Consider the following 18,136-nt stretch of genomic DNA (forward strand, 5'->3'; position numbering starts at 1 on the left):
CCGATTCATACTTGCCCCAACACCAGTGCTCATTGCGATCTTATGCTTCTGCGTAGCAACTGATTATTTGATACCCGTTTGCACAATTTATCAACGACGCATGTTCAAGAAACTTTCTAAACCATTGTTGAGAAATGTGTCCTACCACGCTACCCCGAAATTACAATCATCCATTCACCCCATATGACATTCAACTTCAACTTATGGATGCTATATACGACACTATTGAAAATGGTTATAAAGTTGGTTTGTTTGAAAGTCCAACCGGAACGGGGAAAACTTTGTCAATAATATGTTCCACCATGACCTGGTTAAGAGATTACAAGAGAAACCATGTGTTTGATATTGAAGACGTATCGGAAGAAAGTAGCGATGATGAGCCAGAGTGGGTGAAGAATGCCTATAGAAGTTCCATAGTTGACAAATCAAAAGACAAGCTCAAACTGTTTGAACTACATTTGGACCAAGTGGAAAAGAGTTATACAGACAAGGTGAGAGCAGAATCGGCAATACAGCAAAAAGTCAAAAGGCGGCAGGTGACTCAAGAGGACACATTCCTACCAGAAGACTACCACAGTGATACAGAATCGTCTGCTTCTATTGAAGCTCAAAACTTGAAGCTCAACAAAGAAATCGATAGGTTGATGCGTCGCGACGAACATGATGAGACCAGGGACTACTCCAATTGCAAAACAAAGATATTCTTTTCCTCGAGAACACATTCCCAACTAAATCAGTTTTCAAGTCAACTACGTCTCACAACATTTGACGCATCGTTTGATGACATGACTGAACGAACTAAATATTTGCCAATCGGATCTCGAAAGCAGTTGTGTGTCAACGAAAAAATAGCCAAAAAAGGTGACCAAAGTATCAACGATGCTTGCCTTGATTTACAAAAGACTAAAGAAGGTTGTTCATATCTCACAAAAGATCAATCGTTGAGTAAAGAGTTTTCCGACTTGAGTCTATCCAGAATTCGTGATATCGAAGATCTAGCAACATTAGGAACAGACCTACACACTTGTCCTTATTACTCAATAAGAAAAGGATTGGAATCTGCCGAAGTAGTTTCGTTGCCCTACCAGCTACTTTTCCAAAGATCTGCTCGTGAAGCTTGGGGCCTCGACATCGATGACTCAATTGTTATAATCGACGAAGCACACAACATCATTGACTCGATAACGTCGTTGTATTCGGTAAACATCAGTGTTTGTCGACTCCACAAAGTAGTGCAGTCTTTGAAGGTGTACTTGGCGAAATTTGCCAAAAGATTAAATAGTGGAAATCGGATTCATATCATCAAATTGACAAAGGTTTGCAAATTATTGATAACATTCATGGAATCACAACTGGCCTCCCCAGGTCAAGAAGTCAAAGTGGAGGATATTTTTCAAGATTCAACCGGCGATTTGGTAAACATACATAAATTAGATGAATACTTGACAAAGTCGAAAATTGCCTACAAAATTGAGTCTTATATGGAGAAAACCGAAGGTAACCATACCGCTGCCTCACCTGTACTCTTTGAAATTGCTAAATTTCTTCGTGCTTTAACCAATCCTAGAAAGGAAGGTAAGTTTTATTGGGATAAACCGGCAAACGAACTCGAATTGCGATATATGCTATTGGATCCGAGTGTCGTTTTCAACGAAATTGTGACTGAAGCTAAATGCGTATTGCTCTGCGGTGGTACAATGGAACCAATGACTGACTTCACCGAATTCTTGATGCCCCATGTGCCCAACCAAAAGGTTAAAAAGTTTTCGTGTCAACATGTTATACCGGAGAATAACTTGAAAGTATTCACTGTTGAAAAATGGAGCTCTGTGTTTGATTTTCTGTTTAACGCACGAAATGATTGTTTGCAATTGGATAAATTGGGCGACTTTATTCTACAAGTATGCCAAGTGGTTCCTCATGGTATTGTGGTGTTTTTCAGTAGTTACAATTTCCTATACAAAGTGACACAACATTGGCAGCAAACCAACGCCTTTCAGAAAATCGCCGCTTTAAAAACAGTGTTTCAAGAACCGACAAACTCTTCAAATGTCGATTCTGTCCTATCCGATTATTCGCAAGCTATCAATTCACACAAAAGGGGGGCTATTTTGTTCTCAGTCGTTGGTGGGAAATTAGCCGAAGGAATCAACTTTTCTGACAATTTGGCGCGAGCAGTCATAATGATTGGGTTACCATATCCTAATGCATTTCTGGGTGAAATAATTGCTAAAAGAGCATTCATCGAGTCTCTGGTTATTGAAAAGGGAGGCTCGCCACAAAGGGCCAAGGAATGTTCGAATGAGTATTATGAAAATTTGTGCATGAAGGCGGTAAATCAAAGCATTGGACGTTGTATACGACATGCAAATGACTACGCCTTGATTTACTTGGTTGACAGGAGATATAAACAGCCACGAGTGCGTAATAAATTGAGTAAATGGGTCAAGAATCGACTTGTGTTTGATGGCGATATTATTGATGATTCAACACGATTTTTCCTTGCTAAAGAAAAGTAAGATGTGACAGGTAGGAGTTTATCAATGTCAATTAAATCATTATGGGCACCCATTTGCATATATGGCTGTCTACTGTATATATTGAAAACATTGGGGTTTTACTCTCGTACTACTTTTCTCTTTGATCACTTTTGAAGCCTGGTATCGTCTGATTCGGAATCTCTCTATGAACGGAATTGTGTACAACCACAGTGTAAGATTTGATCTTTCTGATAAATGGCTGTGGGTATTTCTTATTCATTAAAGCTTGGTGTCTGGCTTGCAATATCGTATTTGCCGCCTAAAGCCAGCTTAGACCAAAGAAAAGTAAATATAAAGTGGAAATTCTCAAGCATCAATTGCAAGAGCAGAATTTACGTTCCATAAGCAGGTGGATGATCGAAGTTGCAAAAAAAAAAAATTAGGAATCAAAAATAAAAAAATAATGAAAAGGACGAGATTCGAACTCGCGCATCTTACGATACTAGAAATCACAACTTGTTAAGCTGTAAGAAACTTAATTCTTGAGTCTAGCGCCTTAGACCAACTCGGCCACCTTTCCAATTTCTGAAAGTTCCTTGCTCTACCATAACTATTACAGCCAAAATTACCACTCATCTGAATACTCTATCTTGCAAAACTCTTTAATACTTCCCAACGTGAGAGTTTATCATTGAAACAAGTAGATGATCTAGATGGTATCCTCCTCTGCAATGAACTAGAACATGAATATCCTAAATTAATTAACCTCAATGTAATTTTTCCAGGCATGAGATGAGAACGGAGTATCGCAAATTTGCAACGATAACGCCATCCAAATTTGCGGTCCTCGATAATCAGCTCAGAACTTGCTCGTAAGGAAGATTTCATGCCTATAGGAGGGTTGGTTTTCAATTTTCTTAAAGCTTCTATTAACTGGTGGTGTGGAGGAAGGCTGCATATTTATACTGGAAAAATACAGGGTCTATTGCATACGATGTGTCCACGTCTTCCACGCAGCATAATAGGCTATCATCGCCGAAGGGTGGGCTATGATTTCAAACAGATACTTGTAATTGATGATTCAAATGGGGAGGTTGTTAGAGTTCGTCTTGAGATGGTATATTCCGGTAATTAGAAGCAGTCACTTTCCTAGTTATATGGACCAGCTTGGTTTATTCAATTGAAAACCTTTATTCCATTTCCTTGAGAACGGCGATCAAGGCATAAATGGATATGAATTTTTTCTGGGTTCGGAGATGGTGACAGATAGTGAAAAAGATAGCGATAGAGATATCAAGATATACCAGTAGTAATCATATTTCCCTGTAAACTAGTCTTGTTATCAAAACAGGATTAATAATGATACTCAAATGTACGTTTTGTTTTGCAACCAAAAAAAAATCTCCTTTTTCTAAGTTGCATTAGGTTGCAATATTGTTTTCAATTTCACACTGCCCCACCTTCGAATGAATATATAGTTTCTTCCATTGGATTGGCCAAACTTCAACTGAGGTGTAAATATTGTAGTAAATTGCAGAGTGCCTTGTTCCTGAACCCCAAAACAGGTTAAACTCAATCAATTATAAAAGCTACCAAAATATAATTCCTATTGCAGATTTACACCAAAACTCGTCATTTGTAATATAAATATCATGGACTGATTTCTTTTGTCTCTTTTGTTACATTCTCATCAATATTTATACCAACCTGCTAGCAACCCAATCCCATTTGAAGATGATGTAGAGCTTCAAACTTTTTTTAATCCTGGCACAGTCCTAGGTTCATCGTAACCAAGACTTTAACAGATGCTAAGTCATTTTAGTTAAAGGCAACAGGTTAAAGCAGAAGATACAAAGCTGGGGTAATTGTGACTCTCGTGTATACCAGTTTTGTGTTTTTATACAAGAGATACATAGACAAGGACAAACTTTGTGAAGAGAAGTAGAGTTAGAAGACTTCAAAGAGAAGGGTGTACATTCAAACGTGCCTAACGCTTAAGACAATCTCCAAAGCTTCACAAGATGACTTTGTGCACTATCCAAGACGGCTTTCTGTTCAGTCAATAACGCCAACTGGGTTGTTTGCAACTTTAGCAAGGTGGAATGATCCCCGTCGGTCTTTTCTTCCACGTCGTCCTCGTTCTTCTTCTCCTTTCCCTTATTCTTATCAAGCTTTTGTAAAACTTTTACCACATGGGCAACATCACCTATGTGTTTCTTTATATTTGTAGGTTCTCTTTGACGTTTGCCATTGGATTCGAAATAAATCTTGTGTTTGTCAATTGTTGACGCAGTTATGTTTTCAGTTTCACTAATGGCGATTGTAGTTTGAAGCATATGAGAGTCATTGGCAGAATAAGACTTGAATGGATGCTCTTTGTCGTCTTTGTTGTAAGTTACATAAATCTGGTGGGGGTTGATTGCAATGTCGTATGATTTACTACAACTCTGTACTTCTTGAGACATGGCTATTGTCGACGAATTGCTTTCACTCATGTGGTATATTCCTAGTATAGTAAATTCAGGATATACTAGCTTCAATTGATTGTATCTCTTGTACAAAAACTCGTAATCAATTGTGTTGTTACTATTGATAATCTCGAATGATGTAGCTATGATAAACTTGTCTCTATCTTGGAGGCCAAGTAGCACCCCAAAGTTTAAATCGATCTTCCTAGCCTCGATATCGGATAGGTTTAATAAGAACTTCGAGTGCAATTCAACCGTGGTCATATCTTTTTGTTGTTATTGGTTGTGCTTTGGTGGTGAAGTGTTTTCAACACGAGACAAATATTGAAACCCCAAGAATGTAATCCTTTCCCTAAAAATTGGAAAACTGCGCTACCTTTTGTTGTACACAGCTTCCCTTTCCAACTTTTGATGTAACTGAAAAGTCGTTCACCAAAGCCTCCCAATGTCTAATCTAAAAAGCGAGAATAGCTACGGTGCCATAATCTTTTATGCATTCCCTCAACTAAGCTCATGATTCCTACTTCTACTTCATGTCAAACACAATAGACACCTTGTGATCTTTGTCTCAGAGGAAGCATTGTCACATCTGTTTGGAACTATGAAATGAGGTCATCTACATTAACCTATAGCTCTTTTCAATGTCTGCGTAACACTACTAACTTGTCTCCTTGTCAGTTTGGGATTGAGATTGAAAGAGTTAGAAGAACTGTGGATGAAAAAGAGTTACACAAAACACTCCCCTCTCCCTTTCTCTCTTTGTCTCTTTCTCTCTCCTCCTTTTTTTAAATTTTAATTTTTTTTTTTTTTTTTTCACCCTTCTCTGCTCTGCTCTTCATAATCCAAAATAGTTTCATCAACTGAAGCTTAAAACCACAACTCTGCATCAGAATAACCCAAATGTCATTAGAAGATCCAATAAAGAGAAGTCGAGAAATAGATACTCAAGTTGTACCTGCAAGGAAAAGGAGTAAGAAAATGACGCTAGACGACGCATCAACTGCGATGACCACCACCACCACCAATGCAACCACTACCACCACTGCCTCAAATGACGATGAGTTTACGGAAAAGATGTACTCAGCTTACGTTCAATCTGCATTTGCTTCCTTGGAAAAGGTATGTTGTTTGAGATAGATAGAGAGGGAGAGGGAAGAGGAAACGAAGAGAAATAGGATGTTTCTTACAGCTGTTCCCCCTTTTCGATAGCATTTGATAATATTACTAACTTTTATCTGTCTCTCTAGGATGACACCTTGCAAATCGACACATTGACTGATAAGATCAGCGCTTCGAAACCTAGCCCAGAGGCTATCACATTACCCCATTTCAGCATAATATTAAAAGGATTAATCAACAATACATCGAAACTAGATGGCCGTGCATGCAATAATTTGATTTTTGCCATTCTTCGGTATAAATGGTTGGCCATAACTGATAATAATGATGTCGATCAAGAGGTATACACCACCTTTATAGATTTATATGCGCATTTCCTAACCGTATTGGTTAGTACACTGCCTAAATTTTTGACTGAAGTATTGAATAAACTTGTTCGTGAATTTGAACTGTTTGATGTGGATAGAGACTTCACGCGTCATCATGAAATTTTACAAAAGATATTGCGGTATATTCCCACTAGTATAAATATGATACCACAAGTGTTGCAAAGCAATTTCCCGCATCACATTTCGTCATCTACCGGAGAGGTTATAAACTATGTTGGTAACTTGATGCAGATATTGACTTACTGTCCTGAGTTGCAGTTTAGTATATGGCAGCTAATCATTGAATGCTGCATTAAGCTTGATGTTGAATTGCAAAACGAATTGGATGATTTGGATGACGATGAGATTGAGGAGTTAATTAATGGAAAAGATGATGATGAAGAGCTACTAGAGGTGGATGAAGAAGAAAATGTGGGAGTTGAGAGTGAGGCTGGAGGTCGTGTTGGAGCTGGAGGTGACTCTGAAGATGAGGATGAAGAGTTGGGCGAAGTAGAGTGGGTGGAATCAGCAAACTCAACCAGAAACATCAAAGCTCTTGCATCAAAATTGGACAACATCATGCATTTACTATTCACAAAAACTGCAAACTCATTCACAACTGAGGAACTAAATAACGGTAATGGAGTCACCTTATTCAATACAATAAACTCATTATTCAAAAGTCACATCTTGCCTACTCATTTCACAAAACTGATTCAATTCATTTTGTTCCGCATAACTCAATATCAACAAGAACTTGCCGACTCCTTCTTGGTTTTACTCATTGATGTCGCATTCAATCCTAATGAAATTGTTGAAAAGAGACTTAAAGCCATGCAATATTTATCGTCCTATATTGCTCGTGCTAAAAACTTGTCGCGTCATCAGGTTGTTTTCATTGTGAGCTACCTCATGGGTTGGCTCAACAAGTACATCATCGAAAGGGAACAAGAGACATTTGATGTTGAATCTAAGCACAAATCGCAACAAACTGGGGGTATGGAACGGTTTAAGCTTTTTTATTCCGCATTTCAGGCGTTATTATATATATTTTGTTTCAGACATGAACAATTACGCAAAGACACCTCATCGACAACGTCAACTACATCCTCCTCCTCCTCCTCGTCAGAATGGGAGTGCGATATCGACAAGTTTTTCCAACGTGTAATCATCGTCAAATTCAACCCATTAAAATTCTGCGACGAAACGGTAGTCTACATCTTTGCCAAATTAGCCACTAAATTGAATGTATGCTATTGTTACTCAATCATTGAACACAACAAGAGGGAAAGAATGTTGCAAACTAATGGGTCTATAGTCTTGCCTTCAGCCGTGGGCAATTTCAAACAAAAACAAGAGTTTTTGGACTTGGAAGCTTATTTCCCCTTTGATCCTTTGGTTTTACCCATGTGTAAAAAATTAGTGGATCAGAATTATGTCGAATGGTCCGAAGTCAATCCCGAGGAAGATGACGATGAAGATAGTGCTTCTGGAAGTCATATGGATGATGATGATGAAGAGGAAGATGAGGAAGACGATGATGATAGTAGTGACGACGATGATATTAGTGACGATGATGACAACGACAGTGATGACATGGATAGTGACGACGACTAAATCAAGATGCATCGTCATCATATATATGTATATGGTTTTTTTAGGTTATATAGGTATATTTCAACAGCTTGATATTGAAGAACTCGAGTAGATTAATTCAGAGACGTTTACGTACCAGGAAAGTAGGGGAGAGTCGTAAAAATTAAGCTGCAAAAAAGAAGGAGAGAAAAAAAAAATTGGTGTTAATTTTATATGATCTAGGCGAGACTTGAACTCGCGACCTCCCCGGTTCCAATATTTAGTACTGTGAGCGGGGCGCGCTACCTAGCTACGCCACCAGATCATTGGCTCGACAACTGCGTCAGAGCACTAAAATTACCGTTTTTTGAGCTTGAGTTTATTCCAGTCGTACAAATTTTAATCACTTTTTACAATGACGCCCAGTATATATAATTCTTTTTTAACTTGCGTAATTTAAATCAAATCCCCACTTAACACACCTATTTGGTATAAATTCCCATTTAAACTTCTTAATTGTGATTTTTTCCATAGATTAAGACCTAAAAAGTACGAAATGGGTACAGTTGAAAATTTATCCCAATTTTGCAACCAAAAAAAAAAAATATCAAGCAGTGGTTTGACAAAAACAAAAATAAAGTGAACGATAAACCATTAAATTATGTTACTTATGCTAAAACGCGTTCAAACTGGATAAAAAATCAAGCATTATCCAAATCATTCAGCACTATTAAGAAGCACTTAAAGTATGTTACCATAGAAGTATGTCTCATGCTATAGAGACGACAGACCCAAAGAAACTCAACCTATCGCAAATGCGAAAGAAAATCAATTTCTACATAGACGAAAATGCTAGTAAAATATATCAAGCAATTATATTAATTATGCACGCCAGCGCCAGCGCCACTTACTTCTATACAAAATCGCGCTTATTGAGAAACTGCGATACTAAATTGATGCCATATTTATCCTTGAAATCACCTTTCAAAGCACGCTTAGCTCCCTTTTTACTCATGTAGTCCAAACTCTCAATATAAACCATTCCGGCATGGATTCCACCTGGTTCAACATAATACTCGATATTGCCATTCTTGTTAACAATATTATAGAAATCCTCCATTCCATCACGCAACACTTCGCGTTCACCAGCAATAATGATGGTGTTTCCATTATTTATTGCGTCAACATTTTGCCAGTGGTCTAGCCAGTTGGTGTTTGTAAACTTGAGGAAATTGTTTATAAACTTTTGGTCCAAATCTTCAACAAGATAAGTGCCCAAATTGATGTCATAGCCAATAATGTCACCCGTCGTGTCAACATGGTGTCTCGATGGAAGCGGCGCCGTACATGGCTGTACCCAGGGGGCATCCAATATTAATGCTTTAGGTTGCGGTAAATCAGCCACGTTAAAGTTTAATTTAAACTGACTAAAGTAGTCAAATTGTTGTTTTATCTCTTCCGGATATGCAATGGCTCGAGCGAGTGATAATGACATATGAGCTCCAGCAGAATCTCCCATGAGAATGATGTTATTATACCCAGCTTTAACCAAGTTGTTATAAGCACGTAAACATTCGTACAATTGGGTAGGATATATGTGATCAAACATGGTTAGTGAATAATCAACCACCAATATTGAAGTTCTGGCTGCTGTTTTGTCATCCAAGGCAAAATGTAATGCAGCACTGAATGTAAGTTGTGAATCAATCATATTCAACAAATATCCTCCTCCGTGGAAATAAACCACAACATTAGTCTTTTCTATAGGAAACTCTGCCTTGTGGATCCAATAGCTGCATTCATCAAATTTTTCTCCAAATGCATTCAATTGTTTGGCCATAGGATTCTTCTTGAACCTCTTTAACAACTTATCAATAGGTTCATAACATACTGCCTTCATATCCTTCTTTTGAAGGTTCATTGCCATATGGCATTCCATTGCCACCAACACATTCTTGTATAGCGACAGTTTGAACTCCTTGTTGGTTTTTGAGTATACTGTGCCAACAGTGTAATACTCTAGTATAGTCTTAACAACAGGCCATGGTAAAGTGCATAGTTTTGCCATAAATTGGGCAGAAAGCATCTTTTGTCGTACGTATGAGGGGGGACCCAAAGTTAGCTCCATTCACAAGCGATTGTATTTGTATTGAACAAGTGGAGTGGGGTGGGGAAGGAGGGGTGAATGTGGTCAAAAGAGGGAAGATAAAATGAACTGAAAGGATATAACTGTTTCCTCTCTGGACTGGTAATGGGGTGGTGGAGTAAGTTAGTTAATCTTTGTGGGTGGAAGTGGGTGATAGTAGAAGTGGTTATATCTAGTGAACTTCCTTTTGATAACTTGTGTTGTCTGTTGTGTGTCTAGTATAGTGTAGTATAGTTTTGTTTTTCTGGAATGTTGCTAGAATTATGATTGTATTTTATATTACACTTTTCTTATACTTTTCTGCCTGTCGTAAGAAAAAGATAAATTAAAAATGAAATTAAAAAATTAATTTTTATTTCTCAAATAAAAAGAAATTAAATGTTGATGTTGCACAAAAACGTGTGTGTGTGTCTGTCCATGTCCGTGTCAATGGGAGGAGATACATAAAGGATATTGGTAGATAGAGAGAGACATATATACAAATTACGCGTCAGAAAGTAAATAGATATTATATATCCTTTCGGAGGTTAAAAGCTGTTCCGAAACTAATAGAAAACACTTCTTACTACACGATAATTACATCCGACTTTACAACAGGCAGTATGCAAAAACTCACAACCGTATCAACAACCGTATCAACAACCGTTTATCAACTAGCCAACAGTGTTTTGAAACAAGGCTTATTTCACTTCATTTGCTGTCACCTATTATTTATTTTGCTTCTTTCGGTAAGGAAGTCACACTATGTTGACGAGACAGCACTCTTGATTTGTTCCGCGGTTGCCGCCATCGGATAAAATCTGTTGCTAAACGAAAAAGAGAGAATAATCCCATTATCGCCGTTCATTAGCAATCTTAAAAACACGGTCTATTTGTAGAGTTTGTTGAAGGATATACATCTGCTGGAGATAAGAGCGTTTTAATTCCACTGAATATAAAGACATAAAGACATCCATAAAAAGTGTGTGTGTGTGTGTGCCTTGTCCTTGTCTTTTCTCCCTCATCCACCCCTGCCAAGAAAATGTTTTACTCGACCTTTTTGTCGCGTAGTAAATATTTTTTTTTTCTTTTTTTTTTTGTCTTTCTATTACACCGGAGTTAAATTATTCCTTAGGCTGGCGTTTTGTAAACGGGCCGATTTTTTAATGACAGCAGGCGAAGAAAAATAAATTAACGTTATTAAAAATTGCCCTTTTGTGACCTAATTTCAGTGACTTTTTATTCCCGGGATTTTAACCCCGATACATTTTCATTTTACATGATAGAAAAAGGTCTAATTTTCATTTCTAGTTCTCTTTCTTAACAAGTGATTGATTCGCGTCTTCAAACCATATAAATTATACACAGTTTCTACTATATCTTATAGTTTCAAGCTATTTCCTGTTTGTGGTCCGTTATTTTTCTTCAAATTACCCTTTACGTCTCTCAACTCACCCTTTGTTCCAATAACACTCACATTCTTGGCCTTAGACAACGTATCAACAACTTCACCAGTCTTAGATTGCCTTTGTTTATGTTGTTCAGGAGTTTGTTTCAACTTTTGTCTCTTGTGTTCTTGTCTTTCGTTAAATTGTTTTGACTTCTTTCTCTTATTGGCTCTTCTCAATCGTTGTTTTTCTTCACGATTGAGTTCATCTTTGGAATAAGAAAGACCCGACTTTAACTGAACTTCAGACTTTCCCTTTACACCATTACCTTTGACAGCATCATCACCGACTTTGTATATCTCTTGTGGTGCCAATCTAGATTCGCTCGACACATTCAATGGTTGAGCATCCTCCATACTGATGGACGGAGCACTAGCATCAGTCACCTTAATTTCAATATTCTTCACCTCATGTGGCTTAGGAATGAAATGGGCCGAACACAAGGCATCCAATCTATGCGTCACCTTCGTAAACAATTCATTAATTTCTTCATGCTGCTTCTTGACTGCCTCATCAAGCTCCTCTTGTTGTGCATCAACATCATTGTATTCATCTTCATACAACTCAGCTAAAGATTTCGATGACTTTTGCTGTGACACTTCCGCTTTAGGTCCTTGGTGAAACTTGGACAAATCTTGAACAATCCTTCTTGGCAAATCATCAAATTCATCACTCTTGATTCTTTTCCTAATCAAGTCTTCAATAGTTTCAGTCACTTCTTGAGTGATTGTTGGCACTGGTTTTGCTGTACGATCAAATGAAAGGTCATTTTCTTCCAACAACGATTCCTTTGGCCTCTCATTCGAAGTAATTTCACCCTTTAACGTCCATTTCTTATCGGCAACTAATTCAGCTTCCAATTTTTCAATTTCACGCTGCAATGCCAACTGTTGCTTTTCATACGACGACATATTCTTCTCATTCAGTTTTTGTCCTTTTGGCTCACCTTCAGCAAACAAGTCAAGTCTGGCTGAGTTGATGGCATTATCGTAATCTTCATCAGCAAACTCACCTTCACTTATATCATCATCTTCGTGAGCATCAACTTTCTTCTTCGGGGGCCACAGTTCAACATTCACTTTACCTGGCTTATCATAAAAATCGCCATAGTAATCCATTTGTTCTTCTTCACTATCATCACTTAAACTTCCAAAGTAATCAATCTCTTCGTCATCATCGTTATTATCATCACCCCCCGCTTGGTCATTTTCAAGCGCAAGAACTTGTTTATTATACTCATCAATATCAAAGAATCCATCATTTAAACCAAATACATCCTTTGTATGTTTAACTTCCGTATCGGAACCTTCTTCGTCATCACCAACCAAAGTTTCACCATCGTCTGATAATTCCCTTTCCTCCTTATCCTCATCCTCATCCTCATCCTCGTCTTCTTCTTCATCATCTTCTTCTGCACTTTCACCACTTTCCTCATAATCATCCACACCTCTTTCAAATTCCACATTTTCGTCTTCTTCGCTTCCATCGCCTACTTCTTCCTCACTCTCTTCACTCTCTTCACTCTCTTCACCTTCCTCGCCCTCTCCATCTTCGTCTTCGCTCTGTTCAACTTCACCAAGTTTCTCCCTCACACTTGGAATATCCTCGCTTAGTAACTTACTACCTATTCCATCCAATATCATCTTTGTCTGCCCAAATACTTGCGATGAATCCAATCCATCAGTATATAATTCATCAAGCACCGAATAATCCTTCACGATGGGATTGATGATGGTTTTCGCCAAGTCATTGAAAATGTTGGACTTTGATCCGTCTTCTTCATTCTGTAGCTTGAATATATCTTGGGGATTACGTAGTAAATTCTGTATTATATCTTGACTCATTTCTGTACAATGGGGGGATGAGGTATGGATGATGTTCTGGTTTTAGAGTTGGTCTAGCCTGGTGCTGTTGTTCTACATTTTTTTTTGTTTGGCTTGAGATGGGATGTGCGTTTATATGCACACCAAAGGAAACGTATTACACAAAAGAAAAGATTCACCCATCAATACCAATACTAGACGTATAACTCCTCTATTAAACATGAATACAAACTTAATACATCTTCTCAAGGGCTTTACCCCTGGAAACCAACAATTTCAAAATGTTCCAGATACTATGTCTAGCCTCAACTAGCGGCAACACCACTACGTAAAAGAAGGAACAAAACAACCAGATGATGATAATGATGACCGTACCCAAAAGGAAATTAGGACTAAGGATATAAGCAGAAGCACTCAAGGGAACAGGAATAACAATTGCCATAACTAGCGCAAGTATAGCAACCAATATCCCATACTTTTTGAATTGATGGTCTAAATGCTTATGATCGATGACTGTTTCCAAATTCATGTCCAACTCTTCAGTGGGTGCTTCACTATTGGAGAGTTCTGTAGAAGACTGAGTTATTTCCACCAGCGATTGTTTCAAACCCCTTGCCTTTTCATTTTCATATTCATTTTCATTTGTAGACCCTTGAGCTGCATCGTGGCTCTGCCTATTTATTAAACTGGTTCTATTTCTAGTCTGTTCGAAATCAAATTTTGCTGGCCAGATTAAGGAAGATACAATGGAAATGAATCCACCCATAAACAAAGCCGTAACATTACCAGTAAAAGAAACCCACTGATCTGATAAATTGGTGACATTAACTTCTCCTGTGTACGTCTTGCATGTGACCAACCAGGCAATAATGCCCAAAAACATACCTCCAACTGCTCCTCCCACAGCACCTATCTTGTTGAGATCCCTCCACGTAAAACTAAGGGCAATGGGAAAAACTCCTGCACCAGTAGCACACCCAAGGAAGTTAAACAACCATCCCATACTTATCTTTGCAGCACCGTAGAAGATCGAAGCTAAACATGACGAGAAAATAGCCCATCCAAAAACACTGATTTTGGCAGCTCTCACAACCTGTTTTGGTGTCGCATCCGGTTTTATGTACCGCTTGAAAATGTCATAGCTAATCAAAGTCGATGTGCCGATTAATTCCCCAGCAAATGATGAAGTCACCGAGAAGAAGATCATCACCAAAATCATTGCCGAGCCTGATTTTCCCATCAAGTACGTAGCGGCAGCCACTGGGGCTAATCCTTCGCCAACTTCAAATTCGGAAAGCGTGGGGGAATCATCGTACACAGACAATGCCCTGCCCGCTAATCCTAAACCGGCACCCATGGCAAAGGGTATCACGAACCAACACACCGAAGCAAAAAAGTAAGCTCTTGATGTGATTTTGGGATCAGCTGCCACCGCCCTCGATAAATAAGCTTGGTCATTAACAACAAGACCAAACCCAGTAACAATACTCACGATTGAAAAAATTGCTCCTTGCTTCGACCTGAATGTCAAGTATGAACCGTGGTAATTGTCGTCAACTGGAGGCAACGACTCAAGCAATTCCCACATCTTCTTTGGCGAGCCAATCTTATCACTGCCAAAGTAGACTTCAAACATAAACACAATAATAAACACCAAAATAATGCATGTGTGGGTAGCATCAGAGATAAATGTTGCCCTTAACCCACCGAAACTAACATAGATGGCACATCCAAAAGGTATTAAAAACAACGCAGCATACTGACTTATTCCAGTTACAGCATTAAACACGGCCGAACCCCCCAACAAGATACATGAACTGACAATGGCATTACACACAAAGCCACACCAAAGAAAACTTAAATGGCCAGCTTTTCCGAATCGGAAGTAACCCATTTCAGGAAACGTGGTTACTAAATTGGCATTCTTTTTAATCTTTGATGACACAACCGAAAAGACACTGACTTGCATTAACCCACCAATGGCGTACCAATAACTGCCACTGATTCCAATATCATAGCTCTTTACCGCCGACTCCAACAATGTCAAGCTCCAAGTCCAGTTGGAAAGAATCCCGCTGAGAAGCAACCCGAATCCAACCGACCTACTCCCGGAAACAAACTCGTCCACTTTTTTCGAGTTGTAGATGCTAAATTTGTTTTGCAAGAATGTGACGTAGTTCATAACTATTGCAAAGAAGGCTCCGCCTCCAACAATTAGGCCGTAGCCTACACCCTGCGAAAGAGAAGGTTCCATTTTGTGGGGCAAAGGATATATATCACATAAGGAGAAAGCTTTTTATGGAATCCAATCCTCTTTAAGTATCTTTGAAGTCTAAATTTTGTGCGATGATAAGGGACTGGTTCGGTATGCAGAAACTTCACAAGCGTTCACAATTCTTCTATTCATTGAAAATTCCAATGAGCGAATTCTATTGCGCACGTCGGGTCTGCCTTCAATCCTCCTTTGTTTTGACAGATTAAACTTCTAGACTCTATTGTTATTTTTTACGTTTTGTGTCAACTGTGGCGGCCATGATTTGCAAATTGCTAATTTATCCTGCCATATTTGGTTTTATCAAATATCTCAAAAGAACCGAGCCACAATTTAGAAACAATATCTTCCACAAAAATTGGGCATGAAAAGCAGTTGTGATCTCTTTCGTACCATTATAAGCCTTTACAATGCTCCTGTATCATACCGGTAGCGCCAAAATTTCCCTATTTGCAACCGCCAAGAGCTTATCTAATAAAAGTCCATCTATTTTTGCTATTAAACTATGGAAAGAAAGGGGGGGGGGGGGGGGGGGGGACCGGGGNGTTTGCCAATTGGTACAAAATCTGACCGGCACTGGCATTTATCAACAAATCTTTTGGTGCTGGACCCGACGAGCTACCGCTGCAATAAAGACCCTCATTGGGTTTGTATGTAGATCCTGAGGTAGAGAAAACCTTGGCGTATTTAGCATAAGTGTCTGGTGTTCCACTGGTGGCCAGGTCGAAATAAAGGTTTGAATCATCGGGATCCTGCAAGAATTCGTAAATGTAATTTCCTTGCTTTGTTACTTCGTCTTTGAACTTGTCAAATTTACCAGTACCAAAAGCGTCACCAAACCCAACAAACAATAAATGAACATACTTGAGACTGTTGTTCCAGACCTTTTGTGAGGTATAAAATGCACCGTCTTGGTTAGTTGCAGCGGTGGCAAGATCCAAAGCCTTTTCCAAAGCATCTTGTGTACCAATCTTGACCAAAGCGCTGATTGCACATCCAACGGTGTAGGTCAATTTCCCCTTGTTGATCGACCAGGAACTGGAGTCCAACCCATCGTAGAATAAAGAGTCGCTATCCTGCAAGTATTTCGACATAAAGTTCATGCAACTCTGGGCAAACTCAACCAAGGAGTCGTCACCATTAACCTCGTAGAGTCTCATTGCACTTAAAGCAGCTTCAGTGGTAGAAATCGATGCAATATAAGACTTGTCCTTTTGCCAAATGATCCCGCCAGTATTCTGATAATTTTGCGTCTTTAAAAAGTCCACAATACCCTCGGCATACTTCAAGTACTGCTGGTTATTGGTCATTTTGTATGCAGCAATGAACACCCATGATAGTTGAGCATTGTCATCACTGTAGATATCCAGAGGAGAATTAGGAGTCGATGAAAACGCACCAGTAGTTGAATCGTAGTATTCCAAGATCCGCGATATGGTAGTCTCGAGCCCATTACTGTCGCCCGAATCAGCTATGGCTTTGCCCAAGACTGCCATATCCCACACTGATGGCGTTTCAAAGGAATTATCCTGACAAATGCTATCCTCTTGGTTCCATTTCCCGTTTCCCCAGAACCTTTGCCAAAGCTTGTTGACCGTTATCAAATATGCGTTGCCTGATTGTGGTGTGGAAGGTACAGCTTCATCAAGATCAAAATCAGAAGATTGGGATGATTCTAATGCAGAAGATGCCGAATATGACTGCGTAGGTGAAGTTTCTGATGATATTGGTACTCCAGAAGTCAGCTGAGCAGATACAGATGATGGCAGTGGTGAAAGTGATCCAATAGCCAGTGCTGTTGTCGTTGGTGCAGCTAGCGATGTGGTGGTGGTGGGAGCAACTGGTGATGCTGTGTTAGCAGCAGGTGCTGTAGTCGCCACGGCTGACGAAGTGGAAGAAGCCGATCCAAAACCGAAAAGTTGAGCAATCTCTTGCAAAAAATTGGAACCACTGGTACTAGCAGTTTGAATGGAGTCAACTTGAGCATTTTGCACTAATGATGCGGTTATTTGTACACTTAGTGCCTGAGCAGTTGGCAAGTTCTGATCTACTCCATTAGTTTGAGTAACTATGACGGTGTTGGTAACGATTGGAGCAGTTGCACCCAAGGTCAAAATGAAGGGTAAAAAGACAAACATAAAAAGCAAACTTTGTCCAAATGTTTTATCAGCGAATGTAGCAAAACTTTGGGACCCTTTTTTTGTTTAAACGTGTGGGACTGTGGTAAATGCATTATTCTATTCAGGAATATTGATTTAACTTTATACTTTTTACAAATGAGTGAGAAGCTATATAGACACAGAAGATAAAGGGGGGGGGGAAAAGTGGATATTGAATGTTAATAAGGTGTAATTTGTTTCAGGTTTCCATGGCAACCATATCCCATAGTAGGTTTTTAGTACTTATTTGTTTTAAGTCCTAAAGTTTTAATTTTTAACACATTCCAGAATCGCTAATC

The 18,136-nt window shown here is 38.9% G+C and overlaps 6 protein-coding genes across 6 annotated transcripts; 2 read left to right on the forward strand and 4 right to left on the reverse strand. All coding sequences in view use genetic code 12, as the record gives it.

Annotated features, from left to right (window-relative positions):
* Positions 1-203: 203 nt before the first annotated feature.
* Positions 204-2,519, forward strand: CANMA_004674 (uncharacterized protein; the record flags this gene model as incomplete). Its single annotated transcript, XM_051816975.1, has 1 exon — positions 204-2,519. One exon carries the CDS (start codon positions 204-206, stop codon positions 2,517-2,519), a length of 2,316 nt encoding a protein of 771 aa, XP_051669441.1.
* Positions 2,520-4,474: 1,955 nt separating this feature from the next.
* CANMA_004675 (uncharacterized protein) lies at positions 4,475-5,212 on the reverse strand (the record flags this gene model as incomplete). The annotated part of the gene is made up of 1 exon (XM_051816976.1): positions 4,475-5,212. One exon carries the CDS (start codon positions 5,210-5,212, stop codon positions 4,475-4,477), a length of 738 nt encoding a protein of 245 aa, XP_051669442.1.
* Positions 5,213-5,848: 636 nt separating this feature from the next.
* Positions 5,849-8,052, forward strand: RRN3 (rDNA-binding RNA polymerase I transcriptional factor; the record flags this gene model as incomplete). The annotated part of the gene is made up of 2 exons (XM_051816977.1): positions 5,849-6,067; positions 6,196-8,052. 2 exons carry the CDS (start codon positions 5,849-5,851, stop codon positions 8,050-8,052), a joined length of 2,076 nt encoding a protein of 691 aa, XP_051669443.1.
* Positions 8,053-8,923: 871 nt separating this feature from the next.
* Positions 8,924-10,078, reverse strand: CANMA_004677 (uncharacterized protein; the record flags this gene model as incomplete). Its single annotated transcript, XM_051816978.1, has 1 exon — positions 8,924-10,078. The coding sequence occupies one exon, from the start codon at positions 10,076-10,078 to the stop codon at positions 8,924-8,926; it is 1,155 nt and encodes a 384-aa protein (XP_051669444.1).
* A 1,438-nt stretch (positions 10,079-11,516) lies between these two features.
* On the reverse strand, positions 11,517-13,427 carry MPP10 (rRNA-processing protein; the record flags this gene model as incomplete). Its single annotated transcript, XM_051816979.1, has 1 exon — positions 11,517-13,427. One exon carries the CDS (start codon positions 13,425-13,427, stop codon positions 11,517-11,519), a length of 1,911 nt encoding a protein of 636 aa, XP_051669445.1.
* A 211-nt stretch (positions 13,428-13,638) lies between these two features.
* FAV3 (Fav3p) lies at positions 13,639-17,816 on the reverse strand (the record flags this gene model as incomplete). The annotated part of the gene is made up of 3 exons (XM_051816980.1): positions 13,639-14,315; positions 14,412-15,590; positions 16,250-17,816. 3 exons carry the CDS (start codon positions 17,814-17,816, stop codon positions 13,639-13,641), a joined length of 3,423 nt encoding a protein of 1,140 aa, XP_051669446.1.
* Positions 17,817-18,136: the final 320 nt, after the last annotated feature.

The sequence above is a fragment of the Candida margitis genome, assembly GCF_024628925.1.
Source record: "Candida margitis strain CBS 14175 chromosome Unknown scaffold1, whole genome shotgun sequence".
Lineage (NCBI taxonomy): Eukaryota > Fungi > Ascomycota > Pichiomycetes > Serinales > Debaryomycetaceae > Lodderomyces > Lodderomyces margitis.